At 36.3% G+C, this 21,511-nt stretch overlaps 1 protein-coding gene across 1 annotated transcript in view; it reads right to left on the bottom strand.

Annotated features, from left to right (window-relative positions):
* Positions 1-2,387: 2,387 nt before the first annotated feature.
* FBN1 (fibrillin 1) overlaps positions 2,388-21,511 on the bottom strand; it is a 274,426-nt gene continuing 255,302 nt past the window's right edge. The window contains exons 59-65 of the mRNA XM_051980617.1: positions 21,273-21,395; positions 20,056-20,172; positions 19,701-19,829; positions 18,130-18,249; positions 11,338-11,569; positions 7,549-7,720; positions 2,388-6,142 (exon numbers count right to left, since the gene is read on the bottom strand). Coding sequence (XP_051836577.1) covers positions 5,753-6,142; positions 7,549-7,720; positions 11,338-11,569; positions 18,130-18,249; positions 19,701-19,829; positions 20,056-20,172; positions 21,273-21,395 — 1,283 coding nt within the window. The 3' untranslated portion in view covers positions 2,388-5,752. The remainder of the gene's footprint in view (positions 6,143-7,548; positions 7,721-11,337; positions 11,570-18,129; positions 18,250-19,700; positions 19,830-20,055; positions 20,173-21,272; positions 21,396-21,511) is intronic.

Consider the following 21,511-nt stretch of genomic DNA (forward strand, 5'->3'; position numbering starts at 1 on the left):
GGTAACGGTTAGATTTCAGAGATCATCAAACCTGTGATGAATGAAATATAGTAAGAGGGAAGGGAGTTGAATCTCAGAGAAGGGAGATTGCTATATATGGTGATTAAAGGACTAAGTAGACCAAAGGGAGGTTTATTAATGATGAGGAAAGTATTGAGAGGGCACCATTAGCGGAGAAGACAAAGAGGATAGGAACTGGAAAGAAGTTGGAGAATGTTGCCAAGGGAATTTGGAGTAATAGCAGGGGTGTTTTCATCCCATCAAGTTGGCTCAAGAGGACAGAGGTAAGGGCATTTAAGACCTCTCATGCATCTTGAAGTTCTGATAAAGAACTGACTTCAAGCTGAGGGTATCTGGTCAATGGTTTCATTATTGGTTGACCAGAGTATGCTAAAAACATCATGGAAGTATTCAGCCCATCTCTCAAAGATCATGCCCTTAGCACTAATTAATATGGCTCCATCAGTACTGAGAAATCGAGGTGTATCATAGGTCTTTGGTCCATAAATATCCTTCAGGGAGTCATAAAAGCACTTTGGGTTGTTTCTATCATCATAAAGCTGAATTTCATCTATCTTACTGCTTTAAGAATCCTGCATCTCTCCAAGCCTGGTTATCAATTTACTTTTCATGAAATTAAATTCTTTCCAAAGATATAAAAACAGTAGTACCAAAGTACAAAGACAGGAAACAGTGAGTTTTCAATGAAGGAGATCCATGAAGGAGGAAGAAAGAAGCAGAATGTTTGGTTGAGGATCAGAGGAGAGAGAAATAGAAGCGATACTGGGATGGGAATATACAACAGACCACCCTGTAAGGGAGAAATGGAGTATAAATAGATTACAAACATGTAATGAAATGTGATATTGTAGCAATAGGGCACTTCAACTCTTTGGAATTGAAAAACACATTTTTTTTTTAGCTTTATGTGAGGGTAATTTCCATAACAAAGCTGTCTGAAAATGGAATGGGCTATTTCAGGAGGTACTGGGCTTCTGTTTACTGGAGATTAAGGGAAGGCTTGATGACCACTTGCAAGAAATATTGTCAAGGACATTCTTGATTGGTTATGGGTTGATCTAAATGAACAGCTCACTTCTAAAGCTGTTTGATCCATTTGATCTCCAATATAGCAAGAATCACTTAGACTAGGGATGAGCTCTTCTAGAATCCAAATCTTCAAAGAATGATAGGTTTGTTTACTTATACACTGATCAAGAAACAGGAAACTTCAGATGACTGGTCATTGTGTCTGATAATCACAAAACTATGGGTCATCAGTCTTTGAATGTGTGTGTGTTAACTCAGGTGACCAAATATTAGGGCAAGTACAAGGAGGAATAAAAAAGCGTATTCCCACCCTTTACAGATAAGAAAAATAATGCAGAGAGATATCCAGTGATTTACCTAATTTGCCCATGTTCACACAGCTAGTACATGTCTGGACTGGGATCTGAATTCAGTTCTTCCAGGTTCTTAAGAGTCCTTCTATTGCTTTAAGAATCACCACTGTCATAAAGCCTTTCTTTTCCCGATTTCCTTTCCCCACCTCTATTCCCCTCCATGTCTTAAATGCTAGTGCTCTTCAACTACCTTCTATTTTTGTACTGGTCTTCTCTAATAGAATGTAAAGACCTTGAGAATTTATTATTCCATTCTTGGTTATATCCCAGGACTTAACATAGTATCCTGCACATAATAGGTACTTTATTGATGTAGTATATTAAAAGTTATTTGGAGTTCAAAGGAAGATAAAATGGAGAACTGTACTTCAAGCCGATTTTACTAATTACCAATAGACAAATCAAGATCTGGTCTTTGTAACTGTGACATTCCAAGATCATACTGATTTATCTATTTAGCAACAATGTTGAGAGCTTTTTTTCTCTCTCTCTCTCTATATATATATCTGAAAGAATTGATGGAAGATGTGATTATTAATTATCAGTTTATATTTGGATGCATCAGTTCATAGAGGAAGTATTTTAATAATTCTGATTTGCTTCACTAAGCAAGAAGCCTGAAGGTCTTATGAGCTGAAGAATGAAGATTCTCTGCATAGAATGGATATTAAGCAGAAAAAACTCATTCACTTACCTGCTATGATTCACCCCAATTGAAAAGGGACTCATTCCTGATGCTCCAAGAAGAAAGTGAAAATGACACTGGTTTTTACAAATCAGAATTCATTTCAGACCAAGAATCCATAAAAGCCTTTGCCCTTGTATGAGGTCAGTGTCCTTGTTTGTAGAAAGAAACATTCTGAATTCATTAAAAGTAAGTTGGAAAGACAGAATTTATAGAAATGGCCATCTCTGCCAAATACATGTCAGTTGTCAAGTTTACACGACATTGTCGTAAGGCACTCAGGCTTCTATAGACATGTGTGAATAGGCCAAAAATTTTATTTGTGATCCAATCTTGTAAAATAAGCCAAGTCACCTTATACACACTGAAATCTGCAAAGCAAAAAAAAAAAAATCACAGCTGGCTCCTGGCTCTAAACCCAGGAGAACACTGGGGAACCTTTATTTTGTCACATATGGGGCTTAGCAAGTCCAAAGTACCAAGCCAAATGAAGGTAACTGGTTTATTTGATGACCCTTATTACAAATACATTATTTTAAACTGCAAGATGTAACAACACTGTCTTCAGTTATACATAGGTGCATAATCCACCAAACAGCAGTACATCTGCTAAACATTTAAAAATAACATCCCCAAATATCAATTCAAGTTCAAGAACAATTAAGAAACTAAACTTTTTAAAAAGTATGCTTAAGACCTACAAGTAAAACCAAAAATGAAAAAAAATGACTTCAAATTAAATTTCAAGCCATTTAAAGGTATCATGCTTGCTGAAGTGAATCGAATGACAAATCTGACTCACATTTATAATGTTCTACTGTGATTCTGAAATCCCTGACAGACCCTAGTTAACTAACCTCATGTAAAGTTATAGCAAATGCTAAATGAATCTGTCTCCTACCTAGCTTGGCTCATCTTCACCAGTTAACAAAACAGATGTGATTTCTAAAAGTTGTTAATGATCTTTGTAATGGCAGTGCCCAAGGCTGCTTTGGCTTAGTAAAGTGCTATTTGCTGGACTGAAATGTAGTTGTTTATACATGTCAAAATGTTTCACAAAGCCAGCTGGGTTCATTTCAGCTCCACTTACAAAGTAAGTATTGGCCAATGAAACAGGCCAGGGCAGAAAGACAAAATTTCCCTGCTGTGCCATCCTCCCCTGCCCCCTTTCCCAATTGTTTTCAAGCTTCTGAAAGACTGATACAAACCAAACTCTATAACTAGTCAAATCAATGTGGAAAGGTCAGATGAAATCAAAGGAAAGATAGGGGTTTAAACCCCAGGGTTAAAAGAGTTCTGAGTACTTGTTGCAATAGGAATATTTACAATGATAGGACCAGGAAAGTGTTAAGCATTAGAAATTCTGGAAAATATCCTGTTAAAAATTTTTGGCCCTGGAATAAATAAAATCCAGATTTAGTCTATTAAAAATATCAAAGTGATCCATTATGTGCCAACTTCATTTCATACTGTTATGTTTGTTATGCAGAAAACCCATTATTGAAGATAATACTGCACTGATTGAATTATCAAAAAATATTTCTCTTCCATAAACTGTTGTGCTGCGATGCTATGCATGTTTCCTTCTAACAACTACAATACATGCATTCCTATTGTAGGATCATAGACTTGCAGATTTGGAAGAAACCTTAGAGGTTGTCCCTTCCAATCTTCCTCCTAAAGCAAAACATTCTTCCTACACTATCCCTGATAGATGGTCACCTGGCCTGAGCTTGAACACTTTCCAATACAGGAAATTCAACTACTCCAAAGGGTAGGCAGTGTGGATAGTTCTGACTAGAAAACTTTTTAAATTCTTTTTTACCTTTGAATTTATAAAACTTGAGAAAGCCCTTCCTGAAAGTAAGCTACCCTTCAACTTCCAAGTTCTGTCCTTTGAGTCTGGCAAAAAAAATTCCTTTCCACATGACAACCCTCTAAAAATCTGAAGATGAACTAAGTCACCCTCAATCTTCTCTTCCCTAGACCAAGCAAAAAGCAGCTTTCAAATTTTCTTGGCTTTTTTTTCACTGCCACAGTTTTTTTTTTTTCTTTAACTGTTTCATATCAGTTGACTACTATCATGCTAAAAATATATTATTGCACTCAAAAATCAAAATACTGGCATTTTCACATTATACATTCCAGAAAAGAAAAGCTATTGCTTTCTCTAGGATTCGATACTCAATTATCCTTTCTAATTAGAAAGGAATCAACTAACAATGGATGTTTAGGGGGAAAATGGAACACCTAAAGCTTGCCAACAGTTGGGGGCCAGGGCAGGGTTAGCAGATAAAACTTGGATAATGAAACACACATGTTCTCAGAATATGACTGAACTTTATATTTAACAGTATTTGGAATTATTGAAGTTCCCAAGTCACAAGATTAATTAGGTCACGTTTCAGAGGGGAAGCCATAATCTGAATTTCTGGTGGAGCGACTCATTAAATGAAATAATTTAATCACTATGTGGAATGGTGGATGTCAGTTTTTTTTTCCCTCTACTCTTTATCAAATACAGTGAACAAAACAGCAGACTGGCTCTATGTATGCCAGACTATAGTCTTCCAGGTGTTATATGTTAGGCATCTTTAGAAGCTGTGATTCACAGGCGCAGAGTGACTTGAACTGGGAAAATCTTGCTCAATTTAATCTTTGGTATGGCCCCAGTAACCACAGGACCTGAAGTCTAAACATTTCACTCCAGGACTTTGAGCAAGAAAACCAAGCCATAGGATAAACTAAAAAAAGAGACTGTTTTATTGTGACATTCATGACATTGAGCCCTTGTTGATAAGGATGATTATGGGTACTCTTGGCACATGTTACACAATATTAAGATGTATGGTGGGCACTGAGGGTCATATGATGGCTAAGAATGTTTACTGGCCCTTCCTGACCTCAGTGCATTTTTGGGTAAGTCACAGACATTTCATCATTAGGTTGGTGTATATTTAACAAGTAGTTGGTCTTAATAAGCACCATTATAAACCCTCACATTAAGGGTATTATTACTCTAGTTTACAAACGCTTCAATGATAAAAATAGCACGATTACAGTATACACACACTTAATTTACATGTACTGTATTATAGTCATAACTGAGATAAGCTACTGAGCTAACTTTGGTTGACTGAAATTAATGAAAAATTTAAACTGAATAATTGCAATTTGGCTTCTAAGTTGTGTAAATATTACAGTGCATTTATAAATCTAGTTTGAAAATTTACTAGCACCAAATAGATATTATAAATGGCTGACCTAGTATGTTGTAGTTGGAAAAGCAAAATTGAAAAAAAATTTAAATCGAACTGTCCATCAATTGAAAGCACATTCTTGTACCTCTGCTGAAAGGATGACATGTCTCAGCATCAATGGCCAACTTCCAATGAAAATAAGTCCCGGTTTTCAAGATTCAACATATCATTATACATCATGCCAAGGCAGCTCAGCTACACTCATGAGAAGCCTGAGAAAGTGGTTGTTTTGAGCTAGGGTATTCATCCTGTACCTTGCTTATGTAATAATACAATAGTGCCCACGCATACAAATGGCGTGAAAAATTGTACCTATGATATGGAGAATCTGAGTGGGAGAAATATTCAGTTCTACCTATCTATCTTTGTTTTTTTTTTTCATTATTTGGTCTTTGGCTGGTGAGTTAATGAAGCAAAATCTGAATTTTCATTTTCAGGTTATCACCCAGTTCACCACTGAGGTAGTCTTTGTCATGTTTGTCTTCTAGCTGGTTAAGTTCCTTCTTTTTATAAAGAGGAATACTGCTGATTTGTAATGAATAGGTTCCAGCCACTGGCTTCTTCTTGGAGAAGTGAAGATAGCTTATCCCTTCCTTCTGATTGATTTTAAAGAGGCCATCTTCATTCCCAGATTCAATTAAATATCGATTGTGATTTGTTAGAGTTGTAAGGGCTGGAAGGAGTTCCAGAATCCGAACTTTGTTACTGATCAAGGAAACATTAAAAGTAAAAACAGCTGTCTTCTCAACATCCCAACTTGCCAGACTTACTGGGGCTTCCATCTCAGGCTGATCCTGTAGAACAAGGATATATTAAATTAGTTTTGTCTGAGTCTATTAAAAAAATAAACATTATACTTTTTTAATTTTCTCATATGACAAGGAGATCTTTAACATCACGACGACATAACTTTGGGTGCATAATATTCATCATAACGTCACAAAATTAGATCTGGAGAAGACCTTTGACACCATTTAGTCTAATCTCTTTATTTTGCCAATGAGAAAACTAAGTCAAGGAGAGATTCAGTGACTTGCTCAGTCAATGTCAGAGGAAGGGTTTGAACCCAAGTCCTTCCTGATTCCAAAGTCACTACTAGACTCACTATGCCATGCTGAAAATACATGGTCAGAAAACATCAAAACTTTACCTAGAATAATGAAAGACCAAGACCAATGGATCCCTTTGTTTTACAAATGAAGAAAGAGGTTTATAGAGACCAGGTGAGTTGAGCCAAGTCAGACAAGAAATAGAGCTGGGGAGACTGCAGTTCCTTTGATTGTTAAATGTAGCACAGTTTCTATTCCTTCCATGCAGACACACAGCAGAGGTAAAAACTTTTAATATTAAGATCATAAACTGACCAAAAGATAAACCAATGTGAAATCACCTATAGTTGGGCCTCATTAGGCCCATTTAGTAATTATTTTGTTTTTAATCTTAGAGGGCCACCTCATCCTCTGATTATTGACATTGGGCAGCTGGATAGATACCTTAGGGTAAACCCACTCTTTTAAATTTTATTCACATTTTCAAAACCATACATCCCAAATATGTGCACACATAATAATGAGACTTCCATAGTCAGTACTTCCAACCAAAATTTTTGCTCAGCTATCTGTTCTATGGGGTGAACATATGTACTGGATTATGTGGCCCCAAGGCCATATGTCTATGTGTCTGAGAGTGAACTATAAGGCGGCAGCAGTTGTAAGGCGTAGGAAACCAGGCTGCTAGAGCTCAGTGTTATTCTTGCCCTCTGTCCAACTTTCCCCACACACTCCACATGGTTCTTTTCAGCAGAGTGACCTCCTGCTTCTGGGACTTGGCGTCCTCTGAGGCATACGATGTCACTTCACTGCTCTGCCCACCTGCTGTCCTGGCTCTCAGACCTTGCCTTTGGGCAGACTTTAGGTGGGTGTTTAACGTTCTTGTTTGGCGAGACAGAGGAAATGAGCAAGTATGTGAAAATCTTCAGATGACCACTCCCTAATAGCAGCAAGGAACTTCAGAAAGTCCCACAGACACTTGTAAAATGCAGTCTAGATCCTAGGGAATGTTGAATGTCTAATTAAGGGGATGGGTTTTCCTTTGGTCATTCTTTCACACTTTAGAGCATCTCTGTGCGGGAATCCCAAGTTCCAGAGGCTTTTCCCCAATAGGAGAGATCAGACAGGAAAGAAGTTCTTTTATTACTTACTTCTGCATCAAGGGCATCTGTTTCATTAACACTCCTTCGTCTTCTGCCTCGTTTTGGGTAGCCATTAATTTTACATTCATAGCAAGCTTCTGGTGAGAGGGAATTGTCATCCACTTCTCCACTGACAGGAGACTCAGGACCTCTGCCCATGCCCATTCCAGAAACACAATGCCTGGAGAATGATGTGAGACAAATAAATTCTTCACAAGAACCACGAGATAACTAAACTTGAGTTGCTGGATTAATAAGAGTCAATCCCAGATTTCACACACTCAGATTATCTTCTTGCCCCAAGACCTATCATTTAGAGGTAATTTTGCTTGAGCCATGGTCTTGGGGAAATTCCTTATCTTCCTGAAGCTTTTGTCATTTCTTCTCTATTGTCCTGTTCCATTTATCTCTCTATGGAATTATTTTCTAAACTTAATATTGCAATCAATTAGTAGTTAGTATTAAAAAATATGTTGGGGAAAAGAAGGAAATAAATGCATGAAATATTATAGATTAGTAAGGTTTTTCAAGATTGCAAGGAACCAGTCTTCTCTTCTTTTTAATACAAAAGTATAGACTGTTTTGATGTAGTGAGTTTCCCCAACATTAGAGGTAAGGGCTGAATGAACACCTTGGGATTCTACACAAGGGATTCATCTACTGGGCAAGATCTTAGGATTATAGACTGAGAACTACAAAGTACCTTAAAGGTCATTTAATCTAACCTCCTTAATTAATTTACAAAATGGAAAGTGAGATCCAGAAAAGTTAACACAATATTTAAATACATGAAGAATATGTAATATACAAGCAATAATATCAGAGCTGAGAGTCAAAGTCAAGTACTTCAATTCTAAATGCAGAACTTCCACCCATTGCATTAGAATTTTTTGATTATCTGGAAATCAGACATTCCTGGAAATTTCTCTAGGGATCATGTGAAGAGAAAGTACTAGAAAAAGAGGAAAAAATATCTAAATTCACTATCTCTCTTTCTTAGGAATACTTTCTAGCTTTGATTCTTTTCCTTATTTGGCAACTAGGTGGCAGAGTACATAGAGGGCTGAATTAGGAAGATGCAAATCTAGGTACATATGCTTACTAGCTGTGTGGCCCTGGCCAAGTCAGTTGACCCTGATTGCCTTAGTTTCCTCATCTGTAAAATAAGCTAGAGGAGGAAATGGAAAACCACTTCAGTATCTTTTCCAAGAAAAATTAAATGGAGTCACAAAGGGCTGGACACAACTGAAAAAGACTGGACATGACAACCTATTTGATCTCTGTTTTAGTTTTCTCAGATGTGGCAAAAGATGCCTTAAACATGCTTCATCTCTCAATAACTAGGTGAGTCCCAGGCTCCACTTATCTCTGAACTCAGGTGCTAGATAAATGGTTTACTGACCTCTTAATTTATACTAGACAATAGTCAGGAGAAAAAAGAACCTTCTGAGTTCTGCTTCTCAAAAATGGAGTGAATCTGAGGTACAGTACAATTGGGTTAAGGATGAATACCTTAAACCAATCAGGCCCTGGACATCTGTCCTGCCTCTGTGCTTACTCTACCAGTCAACCAACTTCTTTTTCACCATTTTGAGAAATGATATTCAAAGCAACCCTAACATTGCTACTTGGAAGATTGTGTCAAACTACTGTCCTATAATTCAATATACAATGAGCTATAGACTGCCAAGGTTGAAGCTCCTTCCCCAAACTTCCATTCCCTCAGTCTCTTATCTACCTATTTTTCCCATACCTCTATCCCATTCTTCCCTACTTTTTTCATTGTGTTCTCTCTTCTATTGTGAACTACTCTGCACATTATACCTGTGCCCCAAATACTTTCTATGCATACTTTACTTTTGCTTTTTTGTATATGAATATATGTTGTCTCCCTCCAACAGAATATAACCTCCATTATGGTAGGGACAATTTTATTTTTTTTTTTGGAATCCTATTATCTAACATGTGTCTGGCATGTAAAAATGCTTAGTGTAATGAACTGAAATGAAAGAGAGGAAAGACCTGGGTAGGTTACCAAGCAATTTGTATTATTTATATTAATTATTATTTTACAGTTGAGGGAACTGAGGCATTCAGAGACTAAGTAATCTGCCCAGACAGCTAGTTAAGTGTCTGAAATCAGGTCTTTCTCACTAAAAATCCAGGGCTCTATTCACTGGGCTACTGGATGTTTCTGTTAAATGATTCAGTTAAATGATGAGGATTGAAGTCAAAATGTACTAGATTTTACAGTCCAGTGGGAAAAGAATAAGTGGAAGCACAGATTATAGATGGCTTGCAGTTTTGCCACCAAAGAGAGGAGAAATAAAGGAAGGTAGTCGATTATCCATGATCCATTCCCTCTCTTGGTACCTTAGAGTTCAAAGAGGAATGACAGGAAAAAGATTTGTGGCTTTGTGAGTTTTTCAACAAACTCCATGCTGTTCCATAGCTAACATTTCTTTATCCTTCTATATAAACCATGTGACAATAATAACGTAAGAGTTTCACACTCTATGTAGGAGTGCAGACACATTTAATAGAGTTGCATGTTAAACTTAATAAAATCTGATTTGGCAACCTTGGCTTCCTTTCCCAGGACCCTATTTCCAGTGTTTTCATGTCCCAGGAGCATCTCTTTCAAGAAGTATGGCTACCAGTGGCCACTGGCCAAGTCAGAGAGCCTCAATTTCAACTGGGAAAATGTTTCTGGCATCAAACTTATGCAAAATAGAAAGTTTCTAAAGATTGGACACAAACATCTGGGAATCTGTCTAGGCGCTGTCATTTTGTGGGATGCTTATCAAACAAAAAAAATATTCTTTCACCTTCAATTCTATGAACCCACTTGATAACAGTGTGTCAAAAAACCAAAGACCACCCGGGTAAAAATAATCTGGTGTTTTAAAGAAAAATGTCAGAGTGTTCCCATTTTAAAATAAGAACTCTGGAATCCTTTTTTCCCTTCTCAAGGCCAGCTAAAGTGCAGGGGAGGACTTTGTCTTTATAATCTTTAAGCCTCAGGTTCTCCAGCTTTAAGCCAATGGATCTTTTTGGTAGAGAAAAGTGCCTTGTGGAGAAATTTTTATCTCATCCTCCAGACCATATGAAAATAAAAATAAAATGCAAATTAGTGAGAATAATTTCTTGGTTAATCCACTGGAACTATTATTTAAAAACATTCATTTATATGATTTCTAATGCAAACTCAAATCTGCAAATGTCAAGCAAAATTCAAAATCTAATTACATTTTTATATGGGATATTGAAATCACAGATTTAGAGATGGAAGGAATCTTTAGGACAGCATCCAATCCCTTCACTTTACAGATTAAACTGAGGCACAGAGAAATTAAATTATTTGCCCAGGACTGCAAAACTAAATATCTGAAGCAGGATTTGAATTCAGGTCTTTAAGATTCAGAGACTACCACTCTAACCATTATACAACAGGGACTTAGGTGGATTTTTTGTCCCATCTCAAAAGATTCTCTACTTCTTCACTTTAGTCCGGCATGGACTAAATACATACATACACATATATATACATATATAGCAGCCCTGTGGAAGACAATCAGCAGATGTGCAGAATGACCCAGCTTTACTTTAGTGTGGTTGTCCATACAAATTTGAGAAGGCTTTCTAGTACCCAAGTGGGGAAAGGAAACAGGCATCTGAGATGTCTAATACTCTACCCCCTAGCTGTATGTTGAAAGCAAAGTGCAAAGTCATCCCTTGACATCACTGGTGGTTACAGAGATGGGAGTGTCACTAAATGATGAACAAGTGAGTGCTTACCCTTGGCCGATCCTGAAGTAGCCTGGTGGGCAGCCACACAAGTAGCCTCCTTCTGTGTTGGAGCACCCGTAGCTGCATGGGGCCTGAGCAGAACCACATTCATTGACATCCTGGCATCCTCCACTAAACTGTTCATACTGGAATCCAGTGGGACACATGCACTTGTAGCTTCCCAGGGTATTATGGCAAGAGGCTCCTCCACATATGTGTGCACTGAGGCATTCATTTTCATCTAGAGGAAAAGTATCAAAGACTTTGTGTTTTTACTGACTGTATAGTCACATTTTAAACAATTTGGCAAAATAACTTTTTTAAAAAAATTTCAATTTTCTTAATTTTTTCTAATACCACATAACATCTAAAGGAAAGAGAGAGGGTAGCAAAGTGTGAATTCAAATGAATAATACATAGGTTATAATTTTTTACATTCATTTTGTTTAAAAAATTTTTTTGTAAGAAAACATTTGAATTGAGGGTCTATAGTTCACCAAAGATAAGAAACTTCCTTATGGATAAACTTTAGATGGGGACAGGGGAAGTATTACCTCACCAAAAACTTATTTCTCAAGCTTCATGCAAAAAACCTTTAGTACTGACAGTACACTGGCCCTGCTTCAATCCCAGTCCCCAAAGTCATCATTTAGAGGGCAATCCTTGTAGACCAATAATATTTGTCCCTACAGTGTTGTAGCCTCTGACTCCTCAGCAGCCACAGCTATTGAAAAACCAGAAAATAAGGTTCTTACCCCCAAGTTCCTTAGCACATAAAAGAATTCATCGGTACAATTTTACCAATGGAAATGACACTAAAGATTTATTTTATTATGTGATTTGATTTAGATTTTATCGACCACTGGGTCTTTCCATTCAACTTGCAGTTGAAATATCCTTTATATGGGTCATCTCTCAAAAGAATGTGAATTCGATGAGAAATGTCTCGATTTTCTATCTGTATACTCAGTGCTTATCACTGTTAGCTTTGGAGATATTACATACTTAGTAAATGCTCACTTACTCATTCATTTCAAGATTGGATTCACTTCATCCATTCCAAGAATGGATATTATGCTTTTTTGAATGGAAGTTTCCATCAATTATTAAAGTGAATATTATTGGTCTGGCTAAGCAAGAGGAAAGAACTTCTCTAGTTATAAAAAACAGACTGTTCATTAATTTTTTCTTGTTTTTATATCATGCCCATTTGATAGGTACATGTCAATGACTTTCGGTACCCACACAAGGCATAAGAGCAAAATCTGTATGAGCTTCTTGCTGTTGACACATCAACTTCCACACTCATCTATTAAGTAAGGGACAGGGGACTGATCTGGGGGGAATGTCAAAGAGGGCAGGTATAGAAAGTTTCCTCCCTTAGTTAAGTTCCAAAGGTGCTGATTTTTGACAATAAAAATTTCATTTAAGAAACATATAATGTCCTTCTCCATCTGAACATATTAACTCAATAAAAGGAAATAAAAAAAATAAAAATTAAAAATTAAATAAATAAAAATAAATTTAAAATAAAAAAAGAGAAAGTTTTGGTACTAAGAAATATAACTGAGATGAGAAAAACTTTGCCATGTAGTACTTGGCTTATATTACTTATGGAAAATTCACTTATTGTTCAAGTTCTTTACAATGAAAGAAAATTTCACAACTAAACCAATGCCATTTCACAACAAAACCAAGCTGTTTTTCCCTAATCCTTTTCAAAATGTGCCTCTCTGATAGAAGCCTGCCCACATACACCTAAAGAAAGTACAGCACCTGTAATTTCTTTCAAAAATCTGCAAAACCTTCTGTAGGCCCTCCTCTAAAAGCCAGATAGAAGCTTTGGGGATGAGTCAGTGCTTTCTGGCATGTCTGCACCATCCTTGAAGAGGCCTCTGTGTGCCAAGCTGTATCTCATGCCCAAAGCATCTTTAATGTCTTCAGAGTTCAGTGTGGCATGGAAAAACTAAGGGCAAACTTCAGTGTATGTGCATGTATTCTACTCTAGGGAAAACATATAAAAGAGGCAGATTCTACAGGACTGGGGTTACCACTATTAAATCCAATGGTAACAAGTTTTTTCAAGCCAACGTGAAAACTGAAAACTCTGGGTTTCCCATTCTTTCAGAATAATCATTCCAAGTTAAAATCTACAGGATTGGCAGAAAAGCTTCAGTAGGCAACAAATGTGCTATTAAGATAGTTCTTAATATAAGTGTTCTGAGACACTACTTAATTTGTGCCACAGAGAAAATGGACAAAAAGTACAGATTGGGATATACTTTTTTTTTTGGACATGGTTAATAGGGGATTTTGCTTTAACTGTATATATTTGTAATAAATGTTCTATTTTTATTCAATGGAGATATTGTAGAGTTAAATGGGAAAGAAAAAAGCAGATTTTTATTGATTAAAAAATTAATTCAAAAATGGTTTTGGCTCATTTTTAAGGGAAAATACACTGCAAATATGCAAAGGCAAATCTACAAGACTGAAATATAGGTTTTCATTTGGGCTTTTAGAAACCTCAATTTTTTGGCCTTGGGCAAACCAACTAATCTCTCTAAGACTCTTTTCCTTATTTGAACAATGGGTTTGATAACATTTGAACTACTGACCTTTAATGTGGTATACTAGAATGAATCCTGGATCTGAATTCAAGCCTTCTGATTCTAAATCTACACTGTGTCATTCTGCCTCATGCACAGGCTAAAGTATTCCTCTTTGTCAGGTATGATAGTAGGAAGGAGTATTTTTTTCCTATTATAAATTCAAAGGATCACATATTTACATCTTGGATCAATGGTCTTCTCAACTCTCAGATTCTACTATAATACAAGGTTTTAGTTAATTAAAAGTTGTATCATTGTTTACTCTGAATCAAATCTAAACTGTTAAAACTTAGGACTATACGTATAGAGCAATAAAGAAACTCAAGAGATAACTTATGAGTCTCAGATTTTTACAAATTTGTTCCACAGGGATGGGAATTCTAAAATCAGCTTATTCTCTTCCCTCATCAGGAAATGCTAAAAGGTGCCCATCTTGCTAATATCAATCATAATTATATGCACAAAAGGGTAGGGGAAAAAAAAGCTGGCTCTCCCAGACCATTCTGTTTATATATAGATCAATGTGAGACCAAAACTCTCTAACATGTGAGATCAAAAGTCTTAATCAGCCCATTCAGTTTTCCACTGTTTAGAACTCCAATCTCTGAGACTGTCTAGCTAGCATCTTTAAAAATAGTCACAACAAACTTTTGAGATTTGACTGACATATCTTTAGATGAGTCTGGAACCTGATCAGCTAGATGGATTCCACCCTGGCTCCTCCTTAATCCTACCTTTAACTTCCTAAACCCCTCCCTGATTCCTCTCCTTACTCCCTAGATCCTGCCTCTGCTCCTGAGAGTTTAAAAGTTGTGCACCTGAAATACAAATCACTCATTCAATATGACTACCTTGCCTACTTGTATTACTTGAGCCCATGTGTAATATTCTTCTCTAAAATATAGTATTCTCTGGGAACAGGTTTCTTAAACGGGGGACTTCTGGAGGCAGCCTTCGTTTCACTTCACTGTAATCACCCCAAATGCAGCCAAGGTATTAAAGTCCAAATCCTTTATTGTCTCTTTCCAAGTCTTGTCTCCTTTTTTGGGCCCAGTTAGCTTTCTTAGAGGCCTTCTGTAGTCTTGGTTTCAAGAGCTTGAGCCTGGCTTCTGAATCTCCCTGACTGAATCCTGGCTGAGGCTTCAAGAGTTTCTACTGGGCTTCTGGTTCTAGTGGGCTTGTGTGTCTGGCCCTGAGAACTTCTTGCTTATATGCTGTATTTTGAGTATACACCAATCATTATATCACTAGGAAATCATTATTTGTTGTAGGATTAAATCAATGCTAAATTAGATTTAATCACTGTCTCCTCAATTCCATTTATTTAGCACCTTGTAAGAATCCTAACACCCATGAAACTATTTTCATGTAAAATAAAATAGCAAATCTTTGTAACTTGTCTGATTTGATTTCTAGATCGAGGGAACTATCATGAACCTCTATTACACTATTTTATACAATATTGTTTTATGATTATGCTCTCTCAAATCTACTTCAAATTACTACTCTTAATACCTTTTGATACCACTTCAACAGGTATAAAAATATTTGTATTATGTTTCACAAGGTCATTAAAACTGATTTGTAAATAACTAAATCATTTCAAATTTGACAGGTTGATTAGACTGTTCAGTCAGGGAAATGTCCTAAACATAGTATTTCACCAGAGGACTTGATACAGTTATGACATACTTGTCAACAAGAAGGAGGGATATCAGTGAATGATGGTATAATTTGGCAGATCTGAATCCACTGTCAACTCAGAATGACATCAGGAAGATGGTGCTATGACAAACAAGTGAATTAAAATTTAAGTGAGAGAGGACTGTGCAAAGTCACCTGCTTCATTTTCCCTTCCAGAACCATCTGGATCCAATAGCCAGACATAGATCAGGATGACTGGAGGTGGCTCTGCATGCAGTGGGAGATCTTAGCCTTTTTAAGCTAAGGTCTTTAACAAGTCTCAGTTTGAGGCAATGCCTTAACCAGTGATTAAGATTTAGGTAAGAGATGAGACAGAGAATGATCTCTTTTACCTAGTTAAAAAAAAAATCTGAGAGGGGAAGACTATCAGGGTTGCAGGCCAAAATAGGAACATCTGCTATTTATATTCATTCTGAGATAATCCGGGCCCAAACAATGACCAAGTAAGGCTTGGGGGAGGTTGGGTTAGAAAACAGCTTACATGGAAAAGATCCATGGGTTGCAATGTATTAAAAGCCTATATGGGCCAACATCACAACACTAGGCAAAAATTTAGAATTACAGGCTTCAAACAAGGAAGGTGTCCATTGTCTCAATGAACTCTGCCTTCTATAGCCATACCTGGAGGACTATATTTAACTTTGGTTTATACATTTAAAAGAAGCACAGGCAAGCTGGAAAATATGCAAAAAAACTGTGACTAGAAAGCTGAAGGCACTGGAAACCATGCCATGTTCTGAATGAATTCAGCCTGGATGAGAGAAGACTTAATGAGGACAAGATAATCTATCTTTTTTCAAGTATCTGAAGGACTTTTATGAGGAAGAGAAAGATCAAATTTGTTTTTCTTGGCCCCAGAGAATAGAATTAGTGTGAAAGATGTTAAGTTTGCTTTTGTCTTGATATAAAGGAAAAGCCTTAAACAACTACAACCGTACAAAAATGAAAAGGCCTTCCTTGGAAGATACTAAATTAACTTTTTTTTTTTTTTTTTTTTTGACAATTACTAATTGTCCCCTCAGGGAACTTTCCTTTTTCACCACGGTTATAATACCAGGTTACCATGTTAGGGGAGGGATGTTGTACACATACCATTTCATAAAAGCAACTGACCAAGTTTTTAAAAGTTGTAGTTACATATGCCTTATATTTTCCCCTTACTGGAATCTTCAAATAGAGCCTGGATGACCACTAAATTGAGAGTTGGATGGGAGGATAGGAAGGAGGAGGAAAAACAATTTCTTTTCAGGTACAGATAAAGAACAGATGTTGAATAAGGAATGTCCACATCAAAAAGTTCGAATCTATATAAAGAAAAATGGATCAGCTCTGACTAAATGGCCATCAAAGCCAGTACTACTATAAGATCAAAAAATTCAGTAATTAAAACTAGAGTATTCAAACTATACTTAATGATAATGAGCAAGGCATTTTTATAAAAAAAAACTAATAAAAAATAAAAATCCAAGCAAAAAATTGTTAAAAAAATATTAGTTTCAACAGGATTATCTCAGCCATTCCATTACTCCACCAGGTGACATTAAAACCAAGTCAGACATAAGCACCTGTTCTACTAATTAGCTCTATTAGTTTTGTAACCTTGGACAATTCATTTAACTCTTCTTCAAGCTTCAGCTATTTGATTTATACATTTAGGAGATGGGACCAAATACTCTCTAAGGTCCATCAAGATCTAAAATGCCAATAATATATAATCTACTTCAGAAGGAATCATTTTTCCCATTATTTTATTGAGTCAGAAAATGACAAGTAATATAATACCAAATTTAAACAATGCTTTTATAGATTTCCCTTACCGGAAGATTTTTAGTATCCCTGAAAAACCTTTCTATGGCTTTTGGACTCAGTCCTCAAAGCTGCTCAGACTTTAGAGATGGCCTTGAGGCGTAGCAGAAAGAATCACCTGTATCATCTTGAGCTTTTCTGGGCCTCAGTTTCCTCATTTGTAAAATGAGAAAGCCAGACTAGATGATTTTTAAGACTCCTTCCAACCCTAAACTCTATAATTTTTAGCCTCCAGGAATCACTGCTGAAATCAGTGATTGACTGACATATTTGAAGAAACAGCACAGGTTCATAAGGTGAACCACTAAATAGACTTTTAAAAAAAAGACAGAAAGCAATGAAATGGAACTCAAATGAGACCTAAGGATCTTTTAAATTTCATTATCTGAAATAAATTCAGGGCTATTCTTAACAGAGTAAATCAGGATTCAATGGGATGTTTAAAGATTCCTGAACAGGTTCCTGAAGTCCATTTTTGAAGAATAATAACAAAAAAATCCCTACTTTTTTGTTTTGCTCTTCTCCCAATAGTTATGTTCATTTCTATCCAAAGGTTAGACAGCTTTAAATCATATATAACTTCAGAGACCAATTCAAGACTATTCAACAAAGAAAAGGGTCTTTTAGCTCCCAAAAGTCATCTTTAATTTATCTTTTTAACAGAGGAAAAACTACTTGCCCACACACTGGTTCCACTGGTAGTGCTGGAGATATCCCTGAGGGCAGCTACACCTGTATCCTCCAATAATGTTCTGGCAGCCATGTTGGCATCGGTGGTTCCCCTCACACTCATCCACATCTAGAAGAAATCATAAATCTTTCAAAATTTCAAGATAAAGAATTTCAACTAGACATTCTGCTTTTCATATCCTTCGATCCAGACTATATTCCATTGAAATTAATATTTTTAAAACACTTTTCATCCTGTCAATCTTTTATTCAAAAATTTCGAGGCTCCTCACTGCTTAAAGATTTTAGACTCTTAAAATTAATTTTTCATTGCATTATCTATTAAAAACAGATAATTAGTTCTGGAATTAAAGGTCTTAGGTTTTAATTCTTTCTATGATACTACCTATATGACCTCACTTAACCTCTTTGGGTCTCAGTTACCTCAGCTATAAAAATAAAATGAGAGTTAAAAGACTAGATGGCTTTAAGATATCTCCCAGTTCTAAACTTATGATCATTTGGGTCATTGTAAACACGGTATGTTCCTTTTGCTTTCAGTACAGAAGGCAGGGTACTTTTTCATTGGGAGAATAGAAATCACTATCCAAAAAGAGCAGTGATTAGTAGAATTTGTTCAAATGTTCAGTGTCTCAAAGAGCATATTCTTTCAGGAATAGGAATCAGGACAAGGTCAACTGTTCACTGAGTTCAGAACAGCTATATGCTAGAATACACCTGGTCTCATAGCAGTTAATTCTTGCTTGCTCTGTATCGGGGTATGCTGAGACTATACCATAAATCCTAACCATGCCAAGCCATCATATAGGTTCCTATGTCATGTTAGACAATTCATTTAACTTCTCTATATTTGACCTCTATAGTCCCTTCCAGATCTAAATCTAGGATTCCATGTATAACTCTATAGATTTTGTATGCACACATACTTAGGGACATAAGCACCAGAATTTGGGAGGATAACAGGGTTGCATTTGTGATTTCATGAATATATGAATTCCCCGCAAAGAAACAACTTCTTCCAGTACAGCTCAACACTTGTTCTGTGTTTTGTAGCTTTAAATGTCACATGAGTTAAGAAGGTAAGTGGTTTGCCCAGGATGTCAGGGCTAGCATGCGTTAGAGATTTTCCTGATTTTAAGGCTGGCTCTCCAGTGACTGGCTCTCCACTTAAAACTGATTGGGTCAAGTCAGAGGTTATGAGTATTCATTTTTTTCCTGAATGTGTGCTATTTCCCAATGAAAGAAACTTGTGATAATTGTCCTTTAATGGGAAAGGGAAGAGTGCTGTATTTTGAGGAACAGCTAATTCAAATAGAATAAGCCTCCAATAAAGGAGTTTTAGTTTTAGTCAGCAAAAGAGCTTTCACTTTCCACATGAAATTTCACTCCATAAAGGTGACAGCTATAGGATGCTTCATTAAATTTCCAATGATAAAGAATAATGACGACTGACAATGATAATGCTATAAAACTGACAGATGACTCTGTGCTATCTCTTCCACTACCAGGTAGACCATCTTAACTTCTTTGCTTACATAAGTGGTCTGTGTCTCTGCTTACCTTCACAGCTGGCTCCACTCTGATCTAGTGAAAAACCCCTCTGACATTCACAAGTGAAGCTTCCAGGAGTGTTCTGACATACACCTTTAGCTCCACAAAGATTGACTTCAGAGGTACATTCATTGTTATCTAAAAGAAACAAGAATGAAAATGTGGATTTTTCCAAATTCTTCAATGTAGAGTTTCAAATATAGTAAAAACTAAAAGTCACCTATAAGTTGAAACAAATCTAGTATTTTTGAACAAACATATCAACATACCTGTTTTTCTAGCTTTAATTAGTCTGATCTTTAGAAGAAAGAATAGTAAAAAGAAAAATTTTAAATTACTCAAACTTTTTTTCAATGCTACTTACCAATACAGGCTGTATGATGTTGGGTAAACCCAGGTGGACATTTACATGTAAAGCCTCCAATGGTGTTAACACAAAGGAATTGACAATTATGTTGTTTAGTTGCACACTCATCAAGATCTAGAAGACAGTCAGAGAGGCTTTTGATTTCAGTTTACAATACAAATGCAAGAATAAAGAGAGAATTATTGGGAACCATTCTAATTTGCAAATTTCCAAACTCTACAGACATAATTTATTCAATGGATTAGCATGTAAAAAACCTTTAAGTTTCATGGTCTAGCAGCAATAATGTAATGCACAGTTTCAATCTAGGCCAAAGACAAATCTTGGCATGTGTGGAAAACTCTGCTTTCTTTAATTAGAAGATATAGAAATTATACTGTGAGAGTTTTTTTTTTAAGTATAAACTGAAACAAGACAAGTCTTAAGAATTTTGACAAATTTCCAGGACAACTGAATAATAAATTTTGTCAAAAGATAAAGAGACCTCCAATTCCATGAAATCAATCATCGTAGTTCATTCCAGTTAGCTGTTTTTAATTTGACCAAATGACATCATTTGAAAAGCTAGTTTCTCTTGTTAAGAATTCCCCTTCAAATGAAACAAAGTTGAGCAACCAAAAAAAAAGTTAAGGAAAGAAGAGACCTTCATTAATAAGCATTACATTACTGCTTCTTAATAATGTGCTTTTCATTGGAGAAATTTTCAATCTTCTGTCTCCCCAAACCAAATATTATATACTAGCTAGGCAAAATTCTTTCTTGACTCCAACTTATTATCTGTAAACACTTAATATCTGCCAGTACAATCTCATAACCCTCTGATTAGCATTTTGCTATCTAAGATAAGGACGCAATAAAATCTTTTTTGAATGAATGAAATGTGACAAAGAGACAAAATAGGGAGGCCAAAGGACTCTAACCACTAAAACCATGAGCACGGGCCTCGCTTGTCCTGCCCTACTTCAAGGACCTTCAGAAGCAATGGCAGCAAATTTCAATGGAGGCTGCTGTTGTCACCCTGGGACCTCTATGCTTCCAGTCTCCCTCCCCCAATCACAGGAAGTGGGCAGTGGGGAGGTGTCAGTGCAGCACAAAGCCCAGAGGAGGACCATTTGAATATAAGGAAGTACATTAACTCTTTTGCTGTCTTTGGGAATGGAGCAAGGGTGGCAGGTGAAAAAGTAAGTGAAACAAAAAAAAAAGTCCATTTTTACCTTTGCAGCTTCTCCCATCCTCCTGAAGGATGTATCCCTTTGGACAGGAACACTGGTAACTTCCTTCTGTGTTTTTGCATATGAAATTGCAGGGTTTGGGAGCCTGGTTACACTCATTTAGATCTATTGTGAAAGAAAAACAGTTTGACTTTTTGATATAAGATATCAACCAAATCTAAAAATAGAATATTTTATGAAGGAAAAGAAAGAGAAAATAGGGGAAGGGGAAAAGCATTTAT

This window comes from Antechinus flavipes, chromosome 2 (assembly GCF_016432865.1).
Source record: "Antechinus flavipes isolate AdamAnt ecotype Samford, QLD, Australia chromosome 2, AdamAnt_v2, whole genome shotgun sequence".
NCBI lineage: Eukaryota > Metazoa > Chordata > Mammalia > Dasyuromorphia > Dasyuridae > Antechinus > Antechinus flavipes.